The sequence below is a fragment of the Diadema antillarum genome, unplaced genomic scaffold, assembly GCF_040938485.1.
Source record: "Diadema antillarum isolate AM-2024a unplaced genomic scaffold, OU_Dant_1.0 seq00000597_RagTag, whole genome shotgun sequence".
Taxonomy (NCBI): domain Eukaryota; kingdom Metazoa; phylum Echinodermata; class Echinoidea; order Diadematoida; family Diadematidae; genus Diadema; species Diadema antillarum.
This window is the reverse complement of record NW_027271528.1, coordinates 1542970-1567301: the sequence shown is the minus strand read 5'-3', so window position 1 is coordinate 1567301 and position 24332 is coordinate 1542970. Positions and strand designations below refer to the sequence as shown.

General features: G+C 40.4%; 1 protein-coding gene across 1 annotated transcript in view; it reads right to left on the bottom strand.

Moving 5' to 3' along the window:
• LOC139735748 (carboxypeptidase D-like) overlaps positions 1–24332 on the bottom strand; it is a 56198-nt gene that overhangs the window by 4000 nt on the left and 27866 nt on the right. The window contains exons 5-21 of the mRNA XM_071646498.1: positions 23266–23442; positions 19870–20061; positions 19009–19286; positions 18056–18158; positions 13489–13631; positions 12523–12689; positions 11632–11698; positions 11238–11595; positions 10044–10213; positions 9309–9406; positions 7034–7256; positions 6235–6343; positions 4606–4808; positions 3450–3571; positions 2554–2749; positions 1876–2017; positions 685–828 (exon numbers count right to left, since the gene is read on the bottom strand). Of these exons, the coding sequence (XP_071502599.1) occupies positions 685–828; positions 1876–2017; positions 2554–2749; positions 3450–3571; positions 4606–4808; positions 6235–6343; positions 7034–7256; positions 9309–9406; positions 10044–10213; positions 11238–11595; positions 11632–11698; positions 12523–12689; positions 13489–13631; positions 18056–18158; positions 19009–19286; positions 19870–20061; positions 23266–23442 (2892 nt within the window). The remainder of the gene's footprint in view (positions 1–684; positions 829–1875; positions 2018–2553; positions 2750–3449; positions 3572–4605; positions 4809–6234; positions 6344–7033; positions 7257–9308; positions 9407–10043; positions 10214–11237; positions 11596–11631; positions 11699–12522; positions 12690–13488; positions 13632–18055; positions 18159–19008; positions 19287–19869; positions 20062–23265; positions 23443–24332) is intronic.

Sequence of the window (24332 nt, the reverse complement as noted above, 5' to 3'; positions counted from 1 at the left end):
TGCAACATCTGTCAATTTGTCAATCCGTCGATAGTTGAGATTTCCTCTATACATATCTTGCTTTAAGCGGACTGGGCCACAATGTAGGAAGAATTTTGGATTCCGCTTCCAAACTTCTGTTTGGCGTAATTCTAGCTCTAACTTTGCTCTGAAGAAGAGTTTCTCATGGCCCACTGCACTTCTGTATGAGGTTATGCAACACGTGTGAAAGGCTTTGATATTGGAGTTCATTCTGGAAAAAATATTTCACAGAATGACTAGATGATAAATGCATTTGTCAAACTATATACACATGAACAAATGGCAATAATAATTCATGCACATAGATTAGAAAGTTTCAAGAAGCTCATCACCTGTTCCAATAAATAACCTGGGAATTCTTCTCACCATGCTAAGTCTCTATGTATTTAGATGTTTTGTGAAGTTTCTGATGTGTTTGTACAGATGTGATTGATGATGAAAGGCATCATATAAATACTGGTGTCATGTTCTGTAATGTGCTATGCTATGCTATGCTATGTTTTGCTATGTTGTGCTATACTATGCTTAGCTAAGCTTTGCTTTGATATGATATTCCATGCTATGCAATGCTTTGTTCTGCTATGCTCTGTTTTGCTAGGTTATTCTATGATATACCATTATTTGCTACGCCACATTGAAGAGAAGTAGAACAGTGACACTCACTTCTCTTGGTGTTATACGGATATCGTGCGACGATGGTGCCGCTGTAGAGGCTCACGCCGAGGGTGAAAGGTCGGCTAGCAAGCCACTTGGTAACTGCCTGTGACTCTGGCTGAAGAATGGTTCCTGAAATATTTGTGGCATTCACTGGTTTGGAAAGACAAAGAGTAGATGAGTAACAGTTGTTGTAATACCTCAAGAAATATGTCATTTCTATTGACCTTTAACCTTGGTCATATCATCAACATCATTCGACTGTTGGTTCTGTACAAATGCAAGAATGACACAACAATGTAGAACTCATTAAGCATTACATTGTTTATCATTCATCAGTCTGCAGCTCTATCAAATTTCTTTCTTGTGACAAGTATCCAAAAATTATTTGCCAATGAATAGAGATTACCTAATCCCCTAAATCTCTAAACCATCAAGCATAAGTGAACAAGGTTGATGGGATACCTGCCAACCCTGAGACTTAATAAATCTGAACAAACAAAGAAAAATTATTCAAAAGTCTAAACTTTCATAAATTTCATATACTTTACTATTACACATATTTCCCAAAAATCAGAACACACTGAAATTAATGTGGTTTTTTTTTTTTCAGTGAAAAATCTGAATATTCAGATTAAAACTGAACAATTGGCAGGTATGTCCGACAAACATCCCCTCATCCCTGTCACATAAGAAGACACTCTATCAACTGAGCTTCACCACACTGAATACGGCATCTCTCATCTATCAACTTGTGCAATTCGTGACACATCATTATCATGACCATTCACAGTTCATAAATATCAATGCATCTTTAATTCGCAAGGGCAGCGAGGTGGCTAAGTTGGTAGCGTATTTACCTTTCGATCGAATGGCTCATTTTCAGACACAAGTTCAAAACCCAGTGAGTCTTACTTAGTAATGGTATGTGATATCACGGCGTCTCTCCTAGTACAGGCAAGACTCTCTATCCCTCGTATAGGGCAAAAAATGGCTGCCCCATGTGTGAGAGAGTCACAACCCAGCACACTAAAGATCCTGCTTCATTCGTTCATCACAAAGAATAGGGTAAATAACCAGGTGAAATGGTCCACCTCCTACCAACTGGACCCCATAGAAGACCAGCTAGTGCAGCTGAATATGGACTATCCAGCCATCTTGTGAGATGAAAAATGAAAACAAACAAACAAACAAACTTACAGGGATAGTCATTTTCCAGATTGATACCATGGGCGTTGTACTTTCCCTCATCACCGTAGCACGTTCCCTCGGCAATCTCTACGTGTTCTCCGCCATCTGGATTCAGTGAGGGTAAGATGTGTATGTGGGTGGTGTCCATCAACTTGGGGTGGGGGGGGGGGGAAGAAATATCAAAACATCAGAATTATTTCCATACCTCAAAACTCTAAAAACAAAATATGTATATCTTCATTTTATCAATTAACAGCAATAGGCATACCCTGAGCTGTGTATTCCACAATATTCAGTAAAAAAAATATAAACCATTCGGCTAAGGAAGAGTTTTATTTTTCTAAAAGCACATGCCGATGAAATAAATATAGAATGAAATTTATCAAGTATATAATTCTGAGAGCCACTTACATCTGTTTGCGCATTTTTTTAAAAGGCTTATTGCTTTGGAATAAAATTATCTGGTCCACTGTGATGACAATAGTAAAGCATCACATTTTCACACAATATGCACCAAATGAATAAGGCCATCCCACACTATTGCGCCTTTAACCCATTGAGGACAGGATGATTTTGCTACAACATACATTTCTCCTAGACAAGTGCATGAGTATACTCTGGACTCGTCTTTAGAGGGTTAAGCTTAATACTCTTCAACCTTTGACCCTTGCTCTTTGACCCACATACCTTTGTAATACTGTCATCCTTGCCGTAGTTAATCAGCAGGAAGTCAGCCAGTGCCAGCAGCAGCTCTCGGCCGACGGGCTCGTTGCCATGGATACTGCCGATGAACTTGACCTCGGGCCTGCCTGGCTGGTGACTGCCTGGCTTGTTGCCCAACTCCAGTACCAACAGGGGGCGCCCTTCCACACTCTCGCCGATGCTGACGGACAGGTTTAGGGTTCATGACAGGAGAGCAACACACATGATTAACCATAAAGTACAGATAACTATGATGACCTTGACAATGTTTTGACAAATGAATGCACTGCCCATCTACTTGGGACAAATGTTGCAAAATAACAGAGTGATTTGTTTAACTGTATTGGGGGTAATATCTTGCTTTCTGGAATCCGTCTAAAGTATATCAACAATTCAATTTACAGATGGCTTACGTGCTACTATACATCAGAACTGTTAATATTAGCATTACCATTATCCTCATGATCGTTATCATGTATATCATTATTTATTATTATCAGTGCTAGTAGTAGTATCATTACTTTCATTACTGCTATGATCATTGCTAATAATACTACCAAGACTAGGTCCTACTATACTCGGGCAGGTGTCTATGGGATCTGAGTGTTACAGTAATATCAACCTGCCTTCATCGGGTTAACATCATCATCACTTTAGGTGGGAGACCTATTCTCATTTCATAAAAGATAGCAACTTCTGCTGGAGTATCAACTTCTTGTAAAAACAACCAGTCAGCAAGCAGCTTCTTGTCATTACCATGACAACTGTTACTGTCATTGCAGCAAGAGTTGCTATCATAGCAACTATCTATGAAATTGGAGCCAAGATATTGTGGCAGACAAGGCCAACGCCCATTTGTCGTTAATCAAGGTGACACTGACCTTTCTAGATGAGTGAGATGAGGGAAGGTGTTGGTCAGGTTCTCCAGAATCTCCATCATCCCTTGGAAGTAGTGGTAGTTAAAGGTTGGCTCCTCCTCCAACAGAAAGACAACCTCTGTGGTCTGGGAAAACAGAAAATGTTGAGGGCACAACTAGATTAACAACCTGGCAAAACTGAGTTTCTGAGAGGAGTGGAGGGGGTGCAATTGTTTACTCCTCCTGCAACACAAAGACAACTCCTATGGTCTGGGTAGACAGAATGTTGAGATCACAACTATATTAACAACTCAGAAGGAGGTTTTTTGAGAGGAATGGAGGGGTGCAATTGTTTGCTCCTTCTCCAACCCACAGACAACATTTTTGGAGTGGTCTTGGAAGACAGAACATTAGGTCAAATCCAGATGAACAACGTATCAAAACTCAATAGTAGATGGGTTGATAGGGCTGGAGGAGACACAATCGTTTGCTACTTCTCTGACACAAACGCAACCTCTGTGGTCTAAAAGACAGAATGGTAGGTCAAGATTAGATTAGCAATTTAGTAAAAGGGAGTAGTGGGTGAGGAGAGAAGAAGGGAGGTGGGAGAGGGGTGGAAGGGGTGCAATTGTTTGTTCATCCCCAAACACGAAGACCATTTCTGTGGTCTGAAGAGGCAGAATGTGAGACTGCACCTGGATCACAAGCATTTCAAACCTCAGTGGTTGGGGCTGGGTGAGGGAGGGGAGGGAGGGGGATAGGGGTGGGGGGTGGGGGGAAGAGGTGGCACAATGGCTTGCCTCTCCTCCAACACAAGCACAACCTCTGTGGTCAAGGGAGGGGAATTAATCACTGGACCACTGTTGGAATATGAACAAGCAAGCAGAGTATTACCAATACTGCTTTGAAACTCACTCAATGGAAATTTTCTCATACTTCTTGAGTCATTGGATCAGTGGCCAATCTTTGCAAAACGCTGCATTGGGTAAAACATCCCATTATACAAATTACATGGGTAATCCCTCTTGCAAGTGAAGATGCATGTGTGCATAACGATGTTAAATTTGTGTGAGTATCTGACAGTATAGACAGTTTTTCTCCACCACACATACACTGTATCTACCACTTAGATGAAGAAATGATTGAAGGTCACTGCACTTCATGACCCTTGACCTTTTACCTCATCACTATGTATCTCTACATTCTTGGTCAGTGGCATGTAGCCTGGGGCAGAGGCGGTCAATCCGTGGGTGCCCAACGGGAGTGGACGGCGGAAACGAGCTTCGGCCTCGTCCACCACCATGTAGTGAGAGTGATGACCGTGGTGGACCACCGCGTTGGTCAGCAGCGTTCCGTCCGCTGTCTGGACTTTCCCTACCACACCTATACATTGAAGGAGAAAAACACAGAATGCATAGATTCAAAAGGCAATAACAGTATGAAAGTTTCATATATGACCTGATATTACGCACATCTCACTGGTTAGTTGCCTGAAGCTGGATTGAAATAATAAGTTTTTACCATTACACCTTCTCCTTGAAGGAAAACTAGAATTCATATTTCTCACAGACTGTTGTCTGCAAAGTGCATCACCAGGACAAATCATTGCTGTAAAAGTAAAAATTTTAGCATGAGCAGTTTTTCGTGCAAGGTAGGGAAAGATGAATTTCATGTTATTAATCGAAAGGAATGAAACGATGAAATAGTATTACACGTGATAAGCAAATACTTCTATGCATTTTTATTTCTGCACTAGTTTCATGTTTCATGAAAACTCACACACCAAGAAAATTTCCACTTTTTTAGCGTAACCCATCAAGTGCCAGAAAACGCAAGGTTGAGCAAAATTCTTTTTCACCCCAACCTTTTGTTGTTCAGCTCAGAAGGCTGTAGTTTCAGAATTTTCAAGCCTCATAACAGCTCAATCTCAAACTAGTTCGCAAATAAGAAACATATATTTAAAACTAGAAATGTCGCTACAGCGACTGGTATGCCTCCGCCATAATGCATGGTTCTCCTAATAGGTCTATAGTACAATGTCTTGACAATGTGTGATGACAGTTTCACACAATTCGCAAAACATTAAAATGACAGGTTTGCCACAAATGTGCTGAATGTTCACTTTCCTAGAACTAGGTTCAATTGGATGAATGATTAAAATGTCAGAGTGCAGGTATTTGGGGAACTGATGATTTTTACTTGACTTTTGACCCTTTATAAGTTTATGCATTGAGTAATTTTCAAGGTATTGAGAAAAAGTATAATTTCAGTATCAAATGGGAAAATAGCATTATCTAAACCTGGCCTTTGACCTTTGACCTCACAGTTCCAAAGAGAATCACTGTTAGGTTGAACATGCATAAATATGAAAGTTTCATGATGATACCTTGAGTTACTTTTGAGATATGGAGGAAAACGTGCAATTCAACACTTTCACTTGACCTTTGACCTTTTAGCAAGAAACTTCCCACAGAATATATATCGGGTAATACATGCATATATCAAGTTACCAAAAAAAAAACACCTTCAGGCATTGCATAAATATAAGGAAAGTAGTGATATTTTGAGGAGTTGACCTTGACCTTTGACCTGAAAACATAATGCCTCCGGCCACTTCGTTGGCGGAGGCATAAAAATGAAAATTGTTATTTCTCTCTGAAATTGGCACTTTTCTTACATTTCTTTCCGAGTTTGTGAACTTTTCAGAGTTGCCAATTTGATGATGAAACGATGATCATTTCCGTAAAGAAAAAAAATCCCCCCCCCCCCGACTCGATGGGTCAAGCTGAAGATGAGAAAGTTGTCTGACCTTGATGTGACTTGAGGGTGAAGGACATCAGGGCCTCCAGGTTTGACCTCCACAGCCTCTCCAGCTCCCCGTGGTCTGGATACCGACAGCAAGACACATGGGCAGTGACCTGTCATGGCAAGGACCGGTCAGCGAGGGTTGGAAAAAAAATACAGAATGAAATCAAGTTATAGGACGGACTACTAGTAGTATTCGAGTACAGTTTCAAAACATTGCACAAACTGCATAGAAAGTTTGACATGGTCTTTACCAGGTGCTGAAGGGATAGTATACTTTTTGTTGAGATGGGGCTTCAGGTTTCCAACTTTTTTTGTGTGAGGTAATGAGAAACCTCTCACAAAATTTGGAAGGGCATATAATTTGAAGAGGAATTCAAAGTTTATTTGATGAAAATTGGCTTTGAAATGGCTCTGATATGAAAGAAAAGGTCTTAAAAGGAAGCAAGGCACATTATCAGAAAGCAAAGCAGATTCAGAAGATTATATTTTCCTACATTTTATAATGGATGATGCATTAGAATACTAATGTTATCAGAAAACACTATGCTCAACAACTATGAACAAATTGATTTTCTTTTCCTACCAGACTTGGTAGGGGGCGAGTCATCTTCTGTTCTCACCAATTCTGATATGATGTATACACACAACTACCTCCTGAAGGTTACCCTAAAACAACTGTAGTTTGCCCTGTAAAAAGCTCTTATCCCCAGAACAAGTGCATGCAGAATTCCCATCCCCAACAATTGTTTGACAATAGAGGGCTCCCTACGACTAGTGACTGAAATCGATTCATCTCCTACCATAAATTCACTCTGTCCAATGTAGAGGAAATCCTGCAAGGTGTTGAGCATCGTCTTCCATTCCCCGCCCCTGACCACCCCTCCCTCGAACGTGTGTCCGTTGCACTCCTCCCCGCCAGACAGAATGGGATTGCCCGAAGCGTAGGCATTGGCTATCTCATAGAACAGCACTTCGTCCTCTGTGGTCGCTCCATGTGAACCAAAGAGGTTGTCGTATGGGTACCTGGAGGGATATGCATTAAGTAAATATAAAATCAATGGTGTCATACGGTGAATGCTGTCACTTGTAAAACAGTAAATAAGCCAGTTTGGAGTTAGCTCATGAGCACATAGGTCCCAATGACCGTTCTTTTTTTTTTTCAGTTGTTTAGGGGCACTTCACTCGTTTTAGAGACATAATGCGTAAGCTTTACATAACAATTTATGGAATTCATTGAAACTGTTCAAACAAAGAATGAACTTGCGTAGACTAGATCACCCGAGTGATCCATCAGCTAACACTTGGGAAAGCATCCATTTCATTATTTTGCATTGAATGTATTGACAACCTCTTTCTATTGATATTGCCAAATACCACTTTTGCTGTCAGGTGGATGTGCTGGCAAGCAGCATTTATAAGGATTACATGAATAATCATTTCATCACAGATGCTTATCCCAGTGAATTTAAAAACCAAGATGCCTGTTGGAACGAATTACCTTTCTTCTGCTCATGCGCAAAGTAGAACTGCGAACTGGCTTATTGGGGAGTCTATGCAAGAGGTAACTTATTGGGCTGTCCTGCATTTGACATTTTCTGATGAACATCTAATACCTGTATTGCAAATGGTATTGTTTTCGAATGTACTCCAGCAGACAGTGAATGAAGACCTATTCAATCAGGCCACCCATTCCATTATACACTGTATAAGCTGCTATTTCTATGGGGTGCTGTTCGTTATTCCGAAGGTTCGTTAGTCCGAAACACACAAATTCCCTATACCTAGAGGTTCATTAATCCGAAAATGAAAAAGGGTTCGTTAATCTGAACATTTGTGGCATTATTTCGAAGGTTCGCTATTCCGAAGGTTCATTATTCCGAAGGTTCATTAATCTGAAACACACAAATTCCCTATACCTAGAGGTTTGTTAATCCGAACATTTGTGGCTTTATTCCTAAGGTTTGCTATTCCGAAGGTTCGTTACTCCGAATGTTCGTTAATCTGAAACACACAAATTCCCTATACCTAGAGGTTCGTTAATCCGAAAATGAAAAAGGGTTCGTCAATCCGAACATTTGTGGCGTCATTCCGAAGGTTCGTTATTCCGAAGATTTGTTAATCCAAAAATGAAATTCGGAATAACGAACCTTCGGAATAACGAATCTTCGGACTGAAAAGCCTTCGGAATAACAAACCTTTGGAATAACGAGCTGTAACCATTTTTATGAGGGCTTAATTTTTGTGAATTTCGCAAATCACCGTTGGACCACGTATTTAACAACATGTGAAAATATCTCAAACTGACATGCATTACACTTGTATGATAGTCTTGGTGTCAAAATTGCAAAAGCAACATCTCACAAAAATGTCCATCATGACCTCATTTGTGAAAATATCTGTACGCAAAAGTAACAGCTTTATGCAGTAGTCTCCCCCAAGCTCCCAGGTCTTTAACCTTTCTCCCGCAAATTCTCCGATCACCTTTAATGCCCCCCAAACGAGATTTCCTTTGCAGTTCGACAGAGGACGGACAGGTTGGTAGTCCACCTGTGCGAAAGCAGTCAAGTGGTACATGTACCTCCTCCCACAGCAACTACAGGTGCCATCAAACAACAGAAATATCGATCGAACGCAAGGTATGAATAGAGCATGTGCTGATGGGCTCACAAACTCTTTTGTTATACATGAAAGATGCACCCGAATGGGGTCAGCAAAGTCAAATATCTACTGAGCTCACCCTCGATCGCAATGCACATCCTTATACGAGTTTTACAGCAAAACAAGTGGGCACTGCATTATAGAAAAGGCAAATAACACTGCAATACATGCAGTTTTCATACAGAAAGAAAACAGATATAAATAGAAGAAACTCCAATCTTTCTATTAAAGCCATTTTTCTGGGCAGCATAACACAAATTAACATGAATTTAGGCCTCGCATGCAGGCACTCCTGTCTACATTTTGGGAGCTTGGTATACCAGGTTCCCATAAGGAATGGGTTAATAATGCCACCGAGTGTGTGGGGTGTCAGGTGATTTGATTGGGATCTTCCCGTGCAGCAAAGACACCACTTACCTCACCCACATGCCATTGCTCTCAATGGACAAGACCAGTGTAAAATTGTGATTAGCAAAGAGGTCCTTCAGGGCTTGCAACTCTGGCCGTGGAGATAGCTGAAAGCAAAGAAAAGGTATATCCAATTACACACACACACACACAGAATGACATACGTAGATACAAACCTCCCAATCTTTCTGACTGGAAAATAGGGACGATTTGGCTCAAAAGTCGAAAAGATAGAGAAGTTCCCATAGGAGTTTATGATAAGATTATAAAGAAAAATATGAAACTGCTATTGAAACAAGAGCTGGAAATGGTCAAAATTCAGATTCTTTCCTCCAAATTCAGAATGGTTGGGAGGTCTGTAGATATTAAAGGGATAATTACAGCAACATTTGGGAATCAAAACTTGAGCGGCCATAGGTTCACTAATGCCACAAAACTTCACTAACATCATTTTTTTTAAAAAGGAAAAAAAAAAAGATGCAGGATACAGCTCTTAATCTGAATTTTTCACTCAAACTAGTGGGACCTACTCTGTAGCAATATTACTAATAGACAAAAGACTAAATAAAAAAAAAAATCCCTTCAAAAAAACAAACAAACAACCAACCAACCAACCAACCAACCAAACAAACACAAAATAACCTCCTTGGTAGAGGAAATGACTACCACACCGTACAAGAAGCTAATCCTGACTTTGCATTGACTTTTCCTCAATTCTTTGACCTATGAGGCTTGACCACTCACCATGCTCCCATCTGGTCCAAAGCTATTTGGAGTGAGGTCACCCTCGTACCGGTCCCCCAGACAGTCACCCTCGTGGGCCAAGGTGAAGCCATCGTAGTCCACAGCAGGGATGATAGTCAGTACAGTGGTGTTCAGGAGTCTGGTAACTCTCTCATCACCAGCCTTGTAACCTTGGTAACGGGATGAGAGCCAAAAGTGGAAGAGTAAAACAATGGATGAAAACCTCTTGTCACCATAGGTACTTATTGAAAAACAGAACAGAGATTGCAAGAACAATATGTCTTCTTGCTTAAAGGTACAATATGCTTAATCAATGTTGATTGTTTCCTGACTAGCACCAGTCACTACATTATTATGGATTGATCAGAGACACTGATACTGCATATGCAATATATTTCCCAAATGTAATATTTCTACGAATTGGGACTAATTAGACAATAACTTGGTGGAATGTGAAATATGTATCCGGTATTATCCCATTTCAGGAGTAAGGAAGAGGCTTCCTACATTGGCAATGATATGATGGTATTTGTGTTGCAGGAAGAAGTAATCTCATTAACCACTTTAATTAGCACCACTCTACTTCAACATGAATTACTGCATTGCAACTGATTAACATATTACCCTTCATCAACTTGAATAAACACTGATGCAAGAATCATTAATTTGAATGAATGGCTCTCTTATAATGGAAACTGAACAACACTAATAATAGCTTGTTCAGGAATGCAAAAAGGACATCTTTTCTTCCTAGTTTCCATCTAGGTACAAAAGGAAAAAAAAAAAACCAAACCAACAACAACAACAAAACAAGACACAGCAATAGTCATGATGGATAGGTAGATTCTTTTACTTTTAATTCTGCTGATCTGATTCAATGGGAAATGATGTCACCTATCTTTGCGCATTTGTGTCTGTAGATTTCTTGGAATACCCATGACAATCAATTTGTACGATTATCAAATAAATACAGTGCAAACACTGCCATTCCAGATTACAAGACGTTACATGTTTGACATACAAAGTTAAAACCATTACCTACACTTATGAAAGCATCTCTGATAACCCTACAATCAATGTTTCTTCATGACAAACTTTAATCCTTCTACAATATTCACACATAGTACAACTGCAGCCCCTTATATCTACAACATTTGATGCATCTGGTGTTCTCTTTGATCACACCCCTCTCACCTTCTCCAAGGTGGTGGATGAATCGCCATAGTAACTCCCTGCCAACAGGCTCCTCCCCCTTCAGCCCGCCAATAAGTGCAACCCGCGGAGTATCGACCGTGCTTTCCATCCCACGACTCAACCCAATCTCTAACGCCCAGATGTCGGCACCGCCCACGGTGGTCCCTATGGCGCTTAGGTCAACGAGGTCGTGGTAGGCCGCCTGGTACTCCAGAAGGACGCGGGCAAGGTCCTCGTTGCTAAGGTAACCCGAGAAGTTCTGCGGGATGGAGAAATCAAACTGGGCGGCCCACTCCAACAGGGGTTGGTTCAGGTCAAAGTCATAACCACTAGTCCCACCTCCATCACCACCATCTAGCTTCGCCCCTGGACTGGGGGAAGGGGCGTTGATGACCATGGTAAAGTTGACCTCAATCGGTAGGCCAGGGAAGATGACCACTTCTTGACTCTGGCTTGTATAGCTGGAACACACACCATGTGACAAATGGACAGACAAAGGAAAGACATTTTCTGGATGAGAATGGAGGAACAGTGTTTGTTGGTTCTCTTGCCAGCTAAGTCAATCAATGTTTATGAAATCTAGACTATGAGTTGTGCCTTAACAATTTTCATCATTATACTCTCTTGCTGTTTTCAGCTCAGGAATCTCATGCAATCTATTATTGCTACAACTAGTTTGAAAAGATGTTTAACATTTAGACACCCATCAATATCACACTAGTTTGATACCACCTCACTGAAAGCAAAATTCTGACATCAAATATGACAATACTACCCATCACACAAAAAGCTTGAACATATCTTAGACGTGCCATGAATGTGTTTACTTATACTGACTGCTGAGTATAGACTGTTAGTCATTTACAATCAATGCAAAAACCAGTTTTTGTCACATATATTCTCTTAAAATTCATAGCAGAACATATTTGGTATCAGGCTTCCAAGACTCTACAGTGACTTGCTATCAAATCTACTGGAATGGCATTTGTGGAGGCAATTCTCTCATCACGGGAAAATAGCTGGTTCAGCACCTTTCACACTCTAAAAAAAATCCTAATTAAATACTCCCTTGAAATCAGACTTTAGTCCAAAATACACTTGATCCAAAGTTGCCTGCTACTATCGTGTTTCAACTTTCATTCGATTTTAACTTTAGAACTGATGACAACTTCTTATTTCCTGCACAAAAGCACTGACGGTAGACATTGCTTGCAAATTTGCAACACACCAGCATGGCAGTTGTTCAAGATAATCAACATATTTGGAAAGAGAGAGAATATATTACCCTTCTGCATGAACAGTGATGGTATATATCCCAGGGGTCAGGGGTCTCCAATAGTCCCCAAATTTGGCCGTGTTCACAGTGTGGTCGATACCCTCTACCATGATCTGGGCGTGGCTGATCCCTTGCCCCTCTCCATCAAACACGAACCCTTTCATGCCCCTGTGAGTCTGTGGAGAGACCATTTCATTCCTTAAATTCACTTCATTTTGTTTGAGCAATACTGTTATTGCACAAAACTTTATTCATACTGGGCCTGTTGCATAAAATGTTTACCTGAGAAAAACTCTGGGGAGAAATGACAACTCAGGTTAGTATGATGCTGCCACAGACATTAACACAGGAAAAACTCTGTTAAAAAGAATTAACCTTGAGTTTTTCTCAGGTAAAGAGTTTTATGTAACAGGCCTCTAGAGTACTCTAGTAGAAAGGCCCTTTAGGGATGTGCATTTGAGCATTAATGATACAGGGTGAATTGAGATATATAATTTCACAAGCTTTCTCCTTCTTCTATTTTTTTGTGTTCTTCTTCTCCTTCTTTTATTCTTCTCCTCCTTTCTATTGCTACCATTATCATTGTTGATGTTATTATCAGCATCATTACTACTGCAGTGGTGCTCACTCAATAATTGGAAAATGCTACATCAGGAACCCTGCTTACATGTAACAAAATTCTATGTAACAAAAAGAGAGGAACAAAAACACAAGTATTGAGAAGTAAGGGATTTCTTGGATAAACACTGTACTAGGGCTTTTCATAGCTCAGTCGGCGAGAGCACCAGTGTAGCAATCTGAATGTCTCAGGTTAAAATGCCGATGGAACCCATTTTTTTTTTTTGCACAATTTTCATGTTAAGAAAGAGAGCGAGAGAGCAAGAGAAAGAGAGGAACAGAAAGACAGAAAAACAGATATATATACAGACAGACAGGAAAAGACATGATGAGTTAAAGACAAAAGGATGTTCTGACCTCATGGATGAAGGAGAGAAGAGACATCTTGTTGTCATCCCAGTAACTTGGTAGCTGAGATGAGGGAGGAAACTTAACACAGCTCATCTCCACGGTGATCTCCATGGTGTTGGTGTTCACATAGTTCCAGTCTTGCATCCCTCCTACACACAAAGACCAACATCAGCATGAACAGGAGCTTTGATTTCATGTTTGTTCCATGAGCAAAACAATAAATATGTGCAGAAATAAGAAGCAAACAAGGTGACTGGCCATCCCAATGTGTAAATGCAGACTCCAATGATCTCCTAACATGAAAATCTAAGGCCTTGTGATTGTGGGATATGTACATGAATCTGATCATATGAAAACACAAGATGCATTTTGTTTTCATGGCAAAGAAATGGATTGAAGCACAAACAGATCCACCAGAATTACTGAGAGATTGCAAATAAAATATACAAGTCTCCACTAGACAATGTATAAGAGCATGTGTATGTAAAAAAACCTGCATCATACAGTATCTGTGCTCCTACAGACCTGTTCAGCTTGGGTGCTGTTTGTTTGTTTGTTTGTTTGTTTGTTTTTGTTCATGTCTATTTCAGCATTAACTGGGTGGCTTCAGTATGCCTAACATTAGTTGATTTATGCACTGACATAGCAATGCACCTGACTCATTGCATAACCCATTGGATCATCTTTTCTTCTAATTTTGGAAGCCTCCCAGGCATGGCTGATACAAGTCACACTGTTTTAAAACAAAAGAGGTCTACATAATAGTCCATGGGCCAGGTCAGATATTGGTACCACCAAAAGGGACAAAACCTTTGTGGTGCCGTTTTGTTTGTTAGGGATATATACGTGTATCAAACTATGATAGCAATTCCAAATGAGTAGCTTAGTCATGAAAAATGTAGTCTTTAATCAATGCATTCTGGGCTTTAATAATCAGCCCGCGCGTCTGAACCGAGACTATACACAGAACGATAAAGCACGGTCTCTACGGAGCGCACTGTTTTAAACGCGGTGTATCTCTCTGTGGAGTGATAGTCTACGTTCAAGGCATCCACGGCCATATCCAAATGCTGTTCTACATGGTACCTCTCTTTATGTAGGAAAAAATGTATGGAATGGGAGACGTTACCGCAAAACGGTATTTTCTTATCATTCGTTGCCATTCATTTTCTCGCTAAAATATCCATGGAAATTTATTTCTACGATAAATTGCTACATTCCACTGTGCATATTTTCATATCTTTTGCCGAGCAGTTTTATAGCCAATTCAAGGGCTACATCTGGATGAGTGACTATTGAATCAATGAATAATTTTAAGACATAGCTTAACCCTAACTAGGCCGGGCTATTTAGGTAGTTGATAGAGCCGGGGGGGGGGGGGGGGGGGGCCTCCCAGGCCCCCCCTCCAGATCTCGCCCATCAACCGCGCAATCGCGACGAAAATTGGCACACACATTACCTATGATGTAATCTAAAACACCATGAAGTTAATTTTTCAAAAAATTATCATTAATACTAAATTATGCTTATTTATGCATAATGATGCATGAAATCAGACTATTTGGTATAAATCACAAAATAAAGCTCAAAACAGGCACATTTTTTGTGTAAATATCCATTTTAGTGTCCTGAGCAAATGTAATAAAAAAAAATTGTGATATCAGAAAAAATTCTTAAGTATTTTATTGTTTTTTTGAATTTCTAATGTATTTCTTTGTTTTTTGACTCTATGTTTTTCATTGTTTTTTTCGATGAGATTTGTCTGCGACATCTCTCTGAACAAGAAAATATGTTATTCATTGATTTTAATCAATAAAATACCAAAATAATCATGCTTTTATGAAATTTGCCTGTAAGCACAGTTTGCATTGAAATTGTACACGAATTCACATTTTTGAGCAATTTTTGGTCTGACATGCATGTACATATTTATGCGTAACTTCGGAACCGCAAGCCCGGGCGTCGCAAATTTGGTGTCAAAAGATGCGGGAGACTCGAAAGAAAAAAGTCATGAAATGTCGCGGTGATAGCTTTTTGCGACTGCGATACATCGTGCGGAACGTCGAGGGGGGGGGGCCTCGGAGGCCCCCCCCCCCCCCCCCCCCCCCCCGGCCTAGTTAGGGTTAATCAAGGCTTACATATTATTATAATAAGATAAGTGATAATAAATTTCCTGTTTGGAAGAACAATGAAAATTGGAATTATGGAGTAATCACAATAAAGATGGCAGTTCAAAATGATGAGATTATACAGAGCGGAAGAGCGGAGTACTGATGTAAATTCCATTATATATAAAGTTAGATAACAGCCTCAAACAAGGTATTTGCAGATCGTGATACCAGAAAATGACCGCGGTCGTACCCCATATGGGTTGTATACAGCAAGGGAATTGGAGGGTTTTGTCCATTCCCATTCCTAGACTTTTAACCCCAAACCAGACTTTTTTTTTTACATGTAATTATACATCACATTTTCAAATGATTTATCAGATATTGAGTAAGCCATTCAACAATTGAAGAAATCATCCTTTTTTTGGGGGGGGAGGTTGTTAATTGTGCTTCTCGCAACTTGGTTATTCTAGCATGACGCATGGCAAGGAGCAAAGTAATTTCGACTTTTCACCGCAATTCTATTTGTTTCTTGATATCTACTTGGAATTTTTTTATACCTTGTGTCAGAGGGGATCATTATAATAATTCTTCCCTGTTCCAGACTTATGAAACTTTACCAAAATGCAATTGCTCTGAAAATTCTGACAATACTCTGCAACAAGCACTAATTTGCTCCGTCGACATAGCTCTATTTGCATTTGCGGAGATTTGCTACTCCCCAGTATATCGAAAATCGTATATAAAAACAAGACAGTAGAACAAAGCCGCCCCAAAACTCTCTCTTTTCGATTAACGTCCATAATATACATCTGCGTGCCTATTTTGTGTTTGCTCATTAGTTTGTTTGAATTAGAATTAATGTTCGTTTTTCGTATATCTTTTGGTATGATTATCATGGCACTATCTATCCTATTTCCTGTCACTTTATCCTTTCCATTAGGTGTCGAAGTAAATTTATTCTGAAGAGTGTTTCGTATATTTAGTAACATTAACTCACCCGTTTTGCAGAATTATAAGACCTTTAGTATTAAGAAGGATGTTTTGCTATCTCTCGTTGCGCTCTTAATTTTGCTGAATATGTAGATATCTCGCTATTGACGTTTTGGTACCTGGGAGTTGTTTGTTGAGGTGCATATGTCAAAATGATATCGAAATGTTGGTTATTTGGAGTGGTACAGAATTATTTGATTACGAATATAGTAATCATGATTTTGACAAAAGGTGACAGACACAATTTCGCCATTGATAGTGTCCTTTGAAATGCCGTGTTTTTTCACTCTTTCCCCCTAAATATTCTCCAAAGTGTTGATCGCATAGTTGAATAACAACTCTAAGAACACGAAGAATGCAACAGCTCGCGTATGTGGAATGGGGATTCCCTCGCATTTGTTTAAGTGACAGTGGATGAATTGTTATTATCTCCAAAATAGCAAAAATTTGGAGAGAGAGGTGCTCCGTTGATACTGAAAATTTTAAATTTTGCTCACTATAAGTTTGATATATTGTCTGATCACCTCCAAATTTGATGTCGTTTCCCGAAACTTATTACGCATATACGTTGTATAAGATATGTTTAGTGTTAACGTATTTTGGTTACCATGGCAACAAATAAACATAAGCAAGTTCCGTTTCACATTTTGACCCTTATTTTGTTACTTATTATCTTATGTATTCACAAGATAAAATAATAAAATTTTCTACTTTTAAAGGAAGTATTCAATTATGTTTGAAAAAACTACAGCGCCCTCTTGTGTTTTGTCTTGATTTTTTTCTGTGGTAAACACCATTTTCTTAAGATTTGGACCTGTAAATGCTCCGAAAAGGTTAAAATGAAGTTCAAATGTGTCTTTATATGTCTAGATAGAAATCAACAGCAAAAACTATTCGCAATTTCGCCTTGACTGCCCGACGTATGTCTTAAAATTAGTTAATCTAATATTATTTAATGGAATTCTCTTTGTTTTCTTTGTATTTTGACAAATTGCTCCCTCTTTGTGGTTTCCAAGAAAAGTTTTGATGGTGCCATTTTGTAGAGTACGTCTTGAGTTACATTTGTGCCACATTTCAGAGCAATTGATAGAAAAATATTGAAATGATAGAGGGAGCAGATTGTGCCCTCCATGGTTTACCAAGCATAAAAAAGGTATTTGGAGTTATGAGGGTTAACGGCTGATACTGAGACTAAGCTACTTCTCTGGAATTGCTATCATAGCAAAATATCATCTACAGATACATACCATTTCAAAATGCATAAGCAGAATTTGTCCCTTTAAGTGGTACCAATATCGTAAAAATCTGGTCTTGGCCCATGGACTAATAATGATTGCCCCACACTTGGGTAACACAAATTACATTCTCACAGAACTCAGCCACAGGTAATTCCTGCACTGTAGCCAAAGGGTTAAGAAGCATTCTTATGCGTAAGCAGCACTGCCGCCTGACTTAACTCTTGCTCCACTCACCATAGACGAGGTACCAATCTGCCCCATTGGTAATCCCGTCGGGGAACTTCTCGTCCGGATAGCCCAATGGACACGGGAAACCGCTGTACATCACACCATGTGCCTATCACACAGATGGGAGGGAATTACCAGATTCACGATAAGTGCCCACAGAGGTTGGATGATATATCTCAACATTGTCTCATTCTAGTGGAATAAAATCGTGCTTGGCTTGGTTTTAGTCTTTGAAGTTCTCGTATTCTCAAGATTTCTCTAGGTTTGGGAGGTAGGTCAGTGCTGTGGTCCAATCCTAAGTAGTTGCAGCCTTTTTCAATATATTTGCTAAAAATGACTACTTTCCACACTAATAAATCCAGCTGATTAGTTTAATGTGGCACAGTGAAAATTGACAAATTCAAGGTGCTATAAACCCACAAAAAATATCTTGTGTGATGGGCGACAAAGTGTCATTTTCATTTTTCTTCTAGAAGAGAAGGTGCTATAGGATACAGAACATCATAACAATTTTTCATCATAGGGTGAGAAAACTGGACAATAGTTATGCAATGCATGAACAATACAGGGCGTGCATGGAAAACAGTCTCTCTTATCAAGATCATCATTTTCACCACCATCATCATCACTATCATCATAACCATCCTCCTCCTCTTCCTCCTCATCATCATCATCATCGTCATCATCATTATCATCATCATCATCACCACCATCATCATCGTCATCATCACCATCATCATCACCATCATCATCACCACCATCTTCATCATCATAATCATCACAACTAGCAGCAGTAGCGCAGCTTTGCAACATTTGAGGATTTTTATGTATTCATGTAACTGAAAGTTTGGCACTCTCATCCAAAAATGGCTTAAGTTTTTGTTGTTGATGTTGTCGTTGAATGTATGACAAATAATCTTCACATGTCATATCAACCTCTGCCTTTAATTGTATCTTACGGTTGAGAATGCAAGTGCCAGCTGTTGGAAGGTGTCGTCGTCCGGTGCAGGCGTGTAGTGCGTGCTCTGGTCCTTGTTCCCATCATAGGGGTAATTGGCGACGATGGAGCCCCCGTGGAGTCCAGCAGAGATGACAAACGGGTGTTTCTTGGTCCAGTTCATGATGGCCTGGGTCTCTGGCTGGATCGGGCCTGTGCTGCGGCCAAACCGGTCCGGAAAGTTGCGGTTGAGGTCGATGTTGCGGTGGTTGCTGCGACCAACTATGCCATCAACGTCACCTTGTTTTGGGGGTTTGGGTTTTTTTTTTACATGCATGGTGGAAAAGAGTGTCAGAGGTGGGTTAATACATGAACCTGATAACTTTATTATGGTGAACAGATGGATGTTCCAACTTCCTGCCAGTAACTTTACATATCTCTAAAGAGCTTCAATCATTATCATTGTCAACTCCATCATAACCTTCAATTATTATCATGATCTTATCAACTGGGTGTTGTTTTTGTTTTCCTCTACCTCATTAAAGACATACTAACACGATCATAACTAACATTTTACCATTATTGTAGCTACCTCTCCTGTTATCATTTCTACATCTTCACCATCCACATCACTCTATGGTCACCAAATCAACAGCTTTGGTGTTATCATCTTCAGCACAAATATTGATGACTGCAACATCATCAACATCATTGTCAGCAGTCATCTTTATCAGCCACGTTATCATTCATGGTATCAATGGGATCATCTTCTGTGTACGCGTCATCAGTCTGCCCAACATAATCAACACTCCATTCATTTTCTCCTTCTTTTTATTGTCGGGGGGGGGGGGGGGGGGGCGGTGACTGTCCTGAACTGACTCACCCTCATGGGCCGCCGCCTTGCCGTCTGGATTCATGCTGGGCACGATGTGGATCCCGGTGTTGTCCACCAGCCAGCGTACCCGGTCTGAGCTCTCATAGTTCTCGCACAGGAACTGGGCGAGGAGGAGCAGCATCTCTCCGCCCACCACCTCGTTGCCGTGGATACCACCGACATACTTCATCTCTGGTTCTCCTGGAGATGGAGGGAGGGATGGGGGAGGGGAAGGGAAGGGGATGAGACAGATGGATGCAAGAGGAATATAACCTCAGGACAAACCTGTCCTTGGTGTACAAAGAAAGACACTGAAGTACATGAAATCTTAACACATCTTCTACACATTGCTACACTTTCTAAACACTGCTTGAGGGATGCAAGACTTCATTAGCACAACAGAAAAGCGCGGCAGGGAAGCTGATGATGGTAGCAATGCATGGACAGAACCAACGGTGATTAAGCAGTGTACAACATGAACTACTATGCTATAGTCTGCCACAAAGTAGTCTTAAGGTGTTCTGCAAGTCACTACACAGAATGAAGGTGTTATCACACATACTAGTACAGCAATGTTTAACATAACTTGCCATAGACAGTGTAACACTGTGATGATATGAGTGTTAAATGCGGTACAGAGTGGAACACATTACATCACACTGGTGTACAAATATTTCAGTGTATAACACCATCACAAATTACAAAGCATAACCAAGCATAAAGCAAGGGAAGCAGCATTCAGCTTATTGTTCACTTTTTCTCTAACACCGGATACTACACTGGTACACAGGAGCACCTCGCACAATTCACCGTTGCACATCTTGTAACAAAGCAGTACAGACTGAAAGTCAAACACTTCTGCAATCACTCAACCAAAGCAAAAATCAAGTGCACATTCACAAACGGTCTGTGCCGAAAAAGCAAAACACATTCAGCTTTTGCTTTGTTTGTTCGGAAAGAAAGCACACATTAAACATGCCATCTCTCCTTTCTGTTCAGCTGCAATACACAAAGCACGCACAGTATATTTGTATTAGTCGTCCATTAACATATTTACATCTTTTTTTCCTTTTGCTAAGACAATAAATTCAACTCTCAATAGACCAAGAGAAGAACTGACACGTATACATCAAACAATACTACACAAATTGAATTTCAGATAGGAATAATGGAATATATATGGTACGATTTACAAAATATACTACTTGGGAAAAATAGTTGCATGTATTGTAAGTGGAGAAGATGCATCCACATATTGCAATGTGTGGAATTTTTTTTGTTTAATTGTCTTCGTAAGACACAGCAAGCAAGGAGTTAGAGTCCTTCATCATGAAAGATGTTCTAATGGCTATGTTGAGGAAGATTAAGAACCTCATATCGTCGCTGGGGTGACAAGACCTTGTATCTGCAATTTTGGTGAAAATGACTTTTTTGGATTAATGGTCACATAATGGGTTAAGTGATGTCCTGTCCAAATCCCAACTGTCTTACTCCAAAAATGAAGCCCCACGGCATGTCAAAGGAAAGGCTATCCCATTCGCCATAGTGCTTTGGCCGCCATGTTTTTTGGCTCTCCTGAACATTTGAAATTTTGTAGATACGAGGTTTTGTCGCCCCAGTGACGATATGAGACCTTACCTTAATTTTCTCTACCAATGAGAGATGAAAGGGAGATGAAGGGGAACTCCACGCCCTACGTAACCCATACTTTTCTGCATAACTGACTTCACTGTCCTCTACAGTGAGGGATGAGAGTTGAGCCATACCTCATCTCACCCTACTGTGCACCTTGCCTTACTCTTAAAGGGACGCAGTCCTCACGAAATTTAAAAAAATATGTTGTTGTTGGTACCTCCAATGAACTACTTTCATCAAAAACAAACTTTCAAATCACCAAATAAGCTTGTACATTTCGGTTAAAAAAGTGTGACTCTGCAAATGAGCAAGTCTTGGCGGAGAGTCATACGTAATCGATGCACAACTCTTTCCAGCGGTGTTCTGCTCGTCATCCCTAGTTATTTATAAATACATGTTTACTATTTATTTTCATATTAATTGTATATATAAATAAGCTTGAAATATTTTGTTTGAAATAATAAAACCACATATTGTCACATTTTATGAAAAAATCAGATATGATCATTTTGAACACTTAAATTGGTTTTCTGAGGCACGGCTGTCAACTTGAGAGTAGGGCATCAATGACGTTGCACCTTTTGGCAGGCTCTTACACGGATCGCTTGCAGGAATTATTTTTTAAAAATCGCGTACGGAGACAATTTTTGATGTCCACGCATATAAATTGGTGAAAGGTTATATTTTTTACTCTTCTTAATTATCAGTACAGTGAAAATCTCTGGACTGCTTCCCTTTAACCATTTCTACGCTAGGGACTATAGACAGTGTGTACCATGCTAAGGGGTTTTCTGTGCCAACCAACACTTGAGGTACAGAGTGTACACAAAGGGTTAGTGAGCTTGGGATTGGAAAGGGATGAGTCAAGATAAACCTCAACCTGTATCCCAATTAATCCATACCGTACCTTACCCCATCTTTTAACCCGTTGACGACGAGTCCCGAGTATACTCGGGCAAGGTCTCTATGGGAAATGCGTGTTGTAGCAAAATCAGCCCGAGGTTAATGTGAAGTTGCAGATTGGGGATGCCTAGGAGGGGAAGAGGTCAGGATAGAAGAATTTGACTTTTGGGGCCTAACCAGTCCCCTCCCTTACCTTACCTATTATTCCTCTTCAGGTGGGGATCAAAGGGGGAGTGGACACGAGGATATCTGGATCCTATCTGACTCACCCGCTATCTTTCACTTCACCTTATTTTGACACTACGGCTGCGTTTATCTAAAAATTTTCTAAGGCAGAATCACGATAAAAAATGCGTTTGAAGCATTTCATGGGTTAGATAAACGCAACCGTGTTTTCAAATGCGTTTTAAACGGTGTTTTGAAATGCCTTTCAAAGGGCTTTTTGAAACGCGTTTGAGACCACGATCGCCATTCTGTGAGTAGATAAACGCAATGCCATTTTGAAACGTGTTTATATCTCAAGGTCAAACCCAGCTGTTTCCGGTTGTGCTCTCTACCTACCCATTATTTGTGTGTGACTGATGATCAAGGCATGTTTGCTGGTTCGCAGTTGACCTTTACTTCCCAGGTCGAACGGCGCAAAGTAGCTACACAGTGACAACACTCGATTGTATGATGGTTAGTTAAACGTGGCACCCCCAGAAAAGCGTTTCAAACTACGTTCGCAAACACCAATTCAAACGCGTTTTGAAACGTGATTTTCTCTCTCAAGTTAGACAAACGCAGCCTATATGCCTACATACTGAGAATACAAGGAGACAATAAACAGAAGGAAAAGAAAACAAACCCCCACCCCAGGTGGCCTACCTGGTTCATGGCCTCCCGGATTGTCGCTGATCTCGATGGCCATCAGTTGCCGGTCCTGGACTGACGCGCCGATGGAGTAGACACGGCTGATGTTGGGGTAGCGGGCCGTCAGGTCCTGAAGGAAGACGACCGTGGTCTCCTGGCTGTGATGCTGGATCGGGGATGGCTCGATGAAAGCTGCCGGGGCAGGAAGGGGAACAAAGAGTAAGGGTTGGTGAGGGACCAACAGGTCAAGGTGATATTTCCCGCGTTCTCATTAGTCCCTGCAACATGGGGACAGTCCCGGACTGTGGGACTTTCTCCTCAAAAACTACAATGTGAATGCTCTCTGGGACTTGTCCCCTCATCCCCGCGAAGCAAGTCCAGTCCTGGGGAAAGAACTGAGAGGGGAGAGTGACCTTGGGCAGTAATTTTAGCCCCCAGCTGTATTCATCAAATGTGCAAATGCGTAAAGTCTGGTGTAAAGTTGCAGGGCTTGCCCCAAACCCCAATTGCCCCTGCAGCTCAGGGACAGTTGAGATAGCAGTGTGGACGCTCAGTCATAAAAAAGATACAATTAAAGGACAAGTTCACCTTCATGGACATGTGGGTTGAGTGAATGCAGCAATATTAGTAGAACACATCATTGAGAGTTTGAGCAAAATCGGACAATCCGTTCAAAAGTTATGAATTTTTGAAGTTTCTGCTCAGTCACGGCTGGATGAAAAGACTACTATAGCTTGTGATGTCACATGAGTACAACGATATAAAGAAAGAATAAAGAAAATTCAACATATTTCCATTTTTCTCGCACAACAAAAGAACACTTGACTTCTCTCTTTCAGAAGGCAGGGGGAATAATATTACACTTAACATATGTCAGTAGCAAGTCGAAGAAATGTGCACTTTATTCAAAAAGTAAAGTTTTGTGAAATTCTCTTTTTATTTTCCTTATATAGTTGTACGCATGTGACATCATACACTGTAGTAGTCTTCTCTTCCAGCAGTGACTGCGCAGATACTTACAATTTTCATAACTTTTGAATGGATTGTCCAATTTTCCTCAAACTTTCACTGATGTGTTCTAC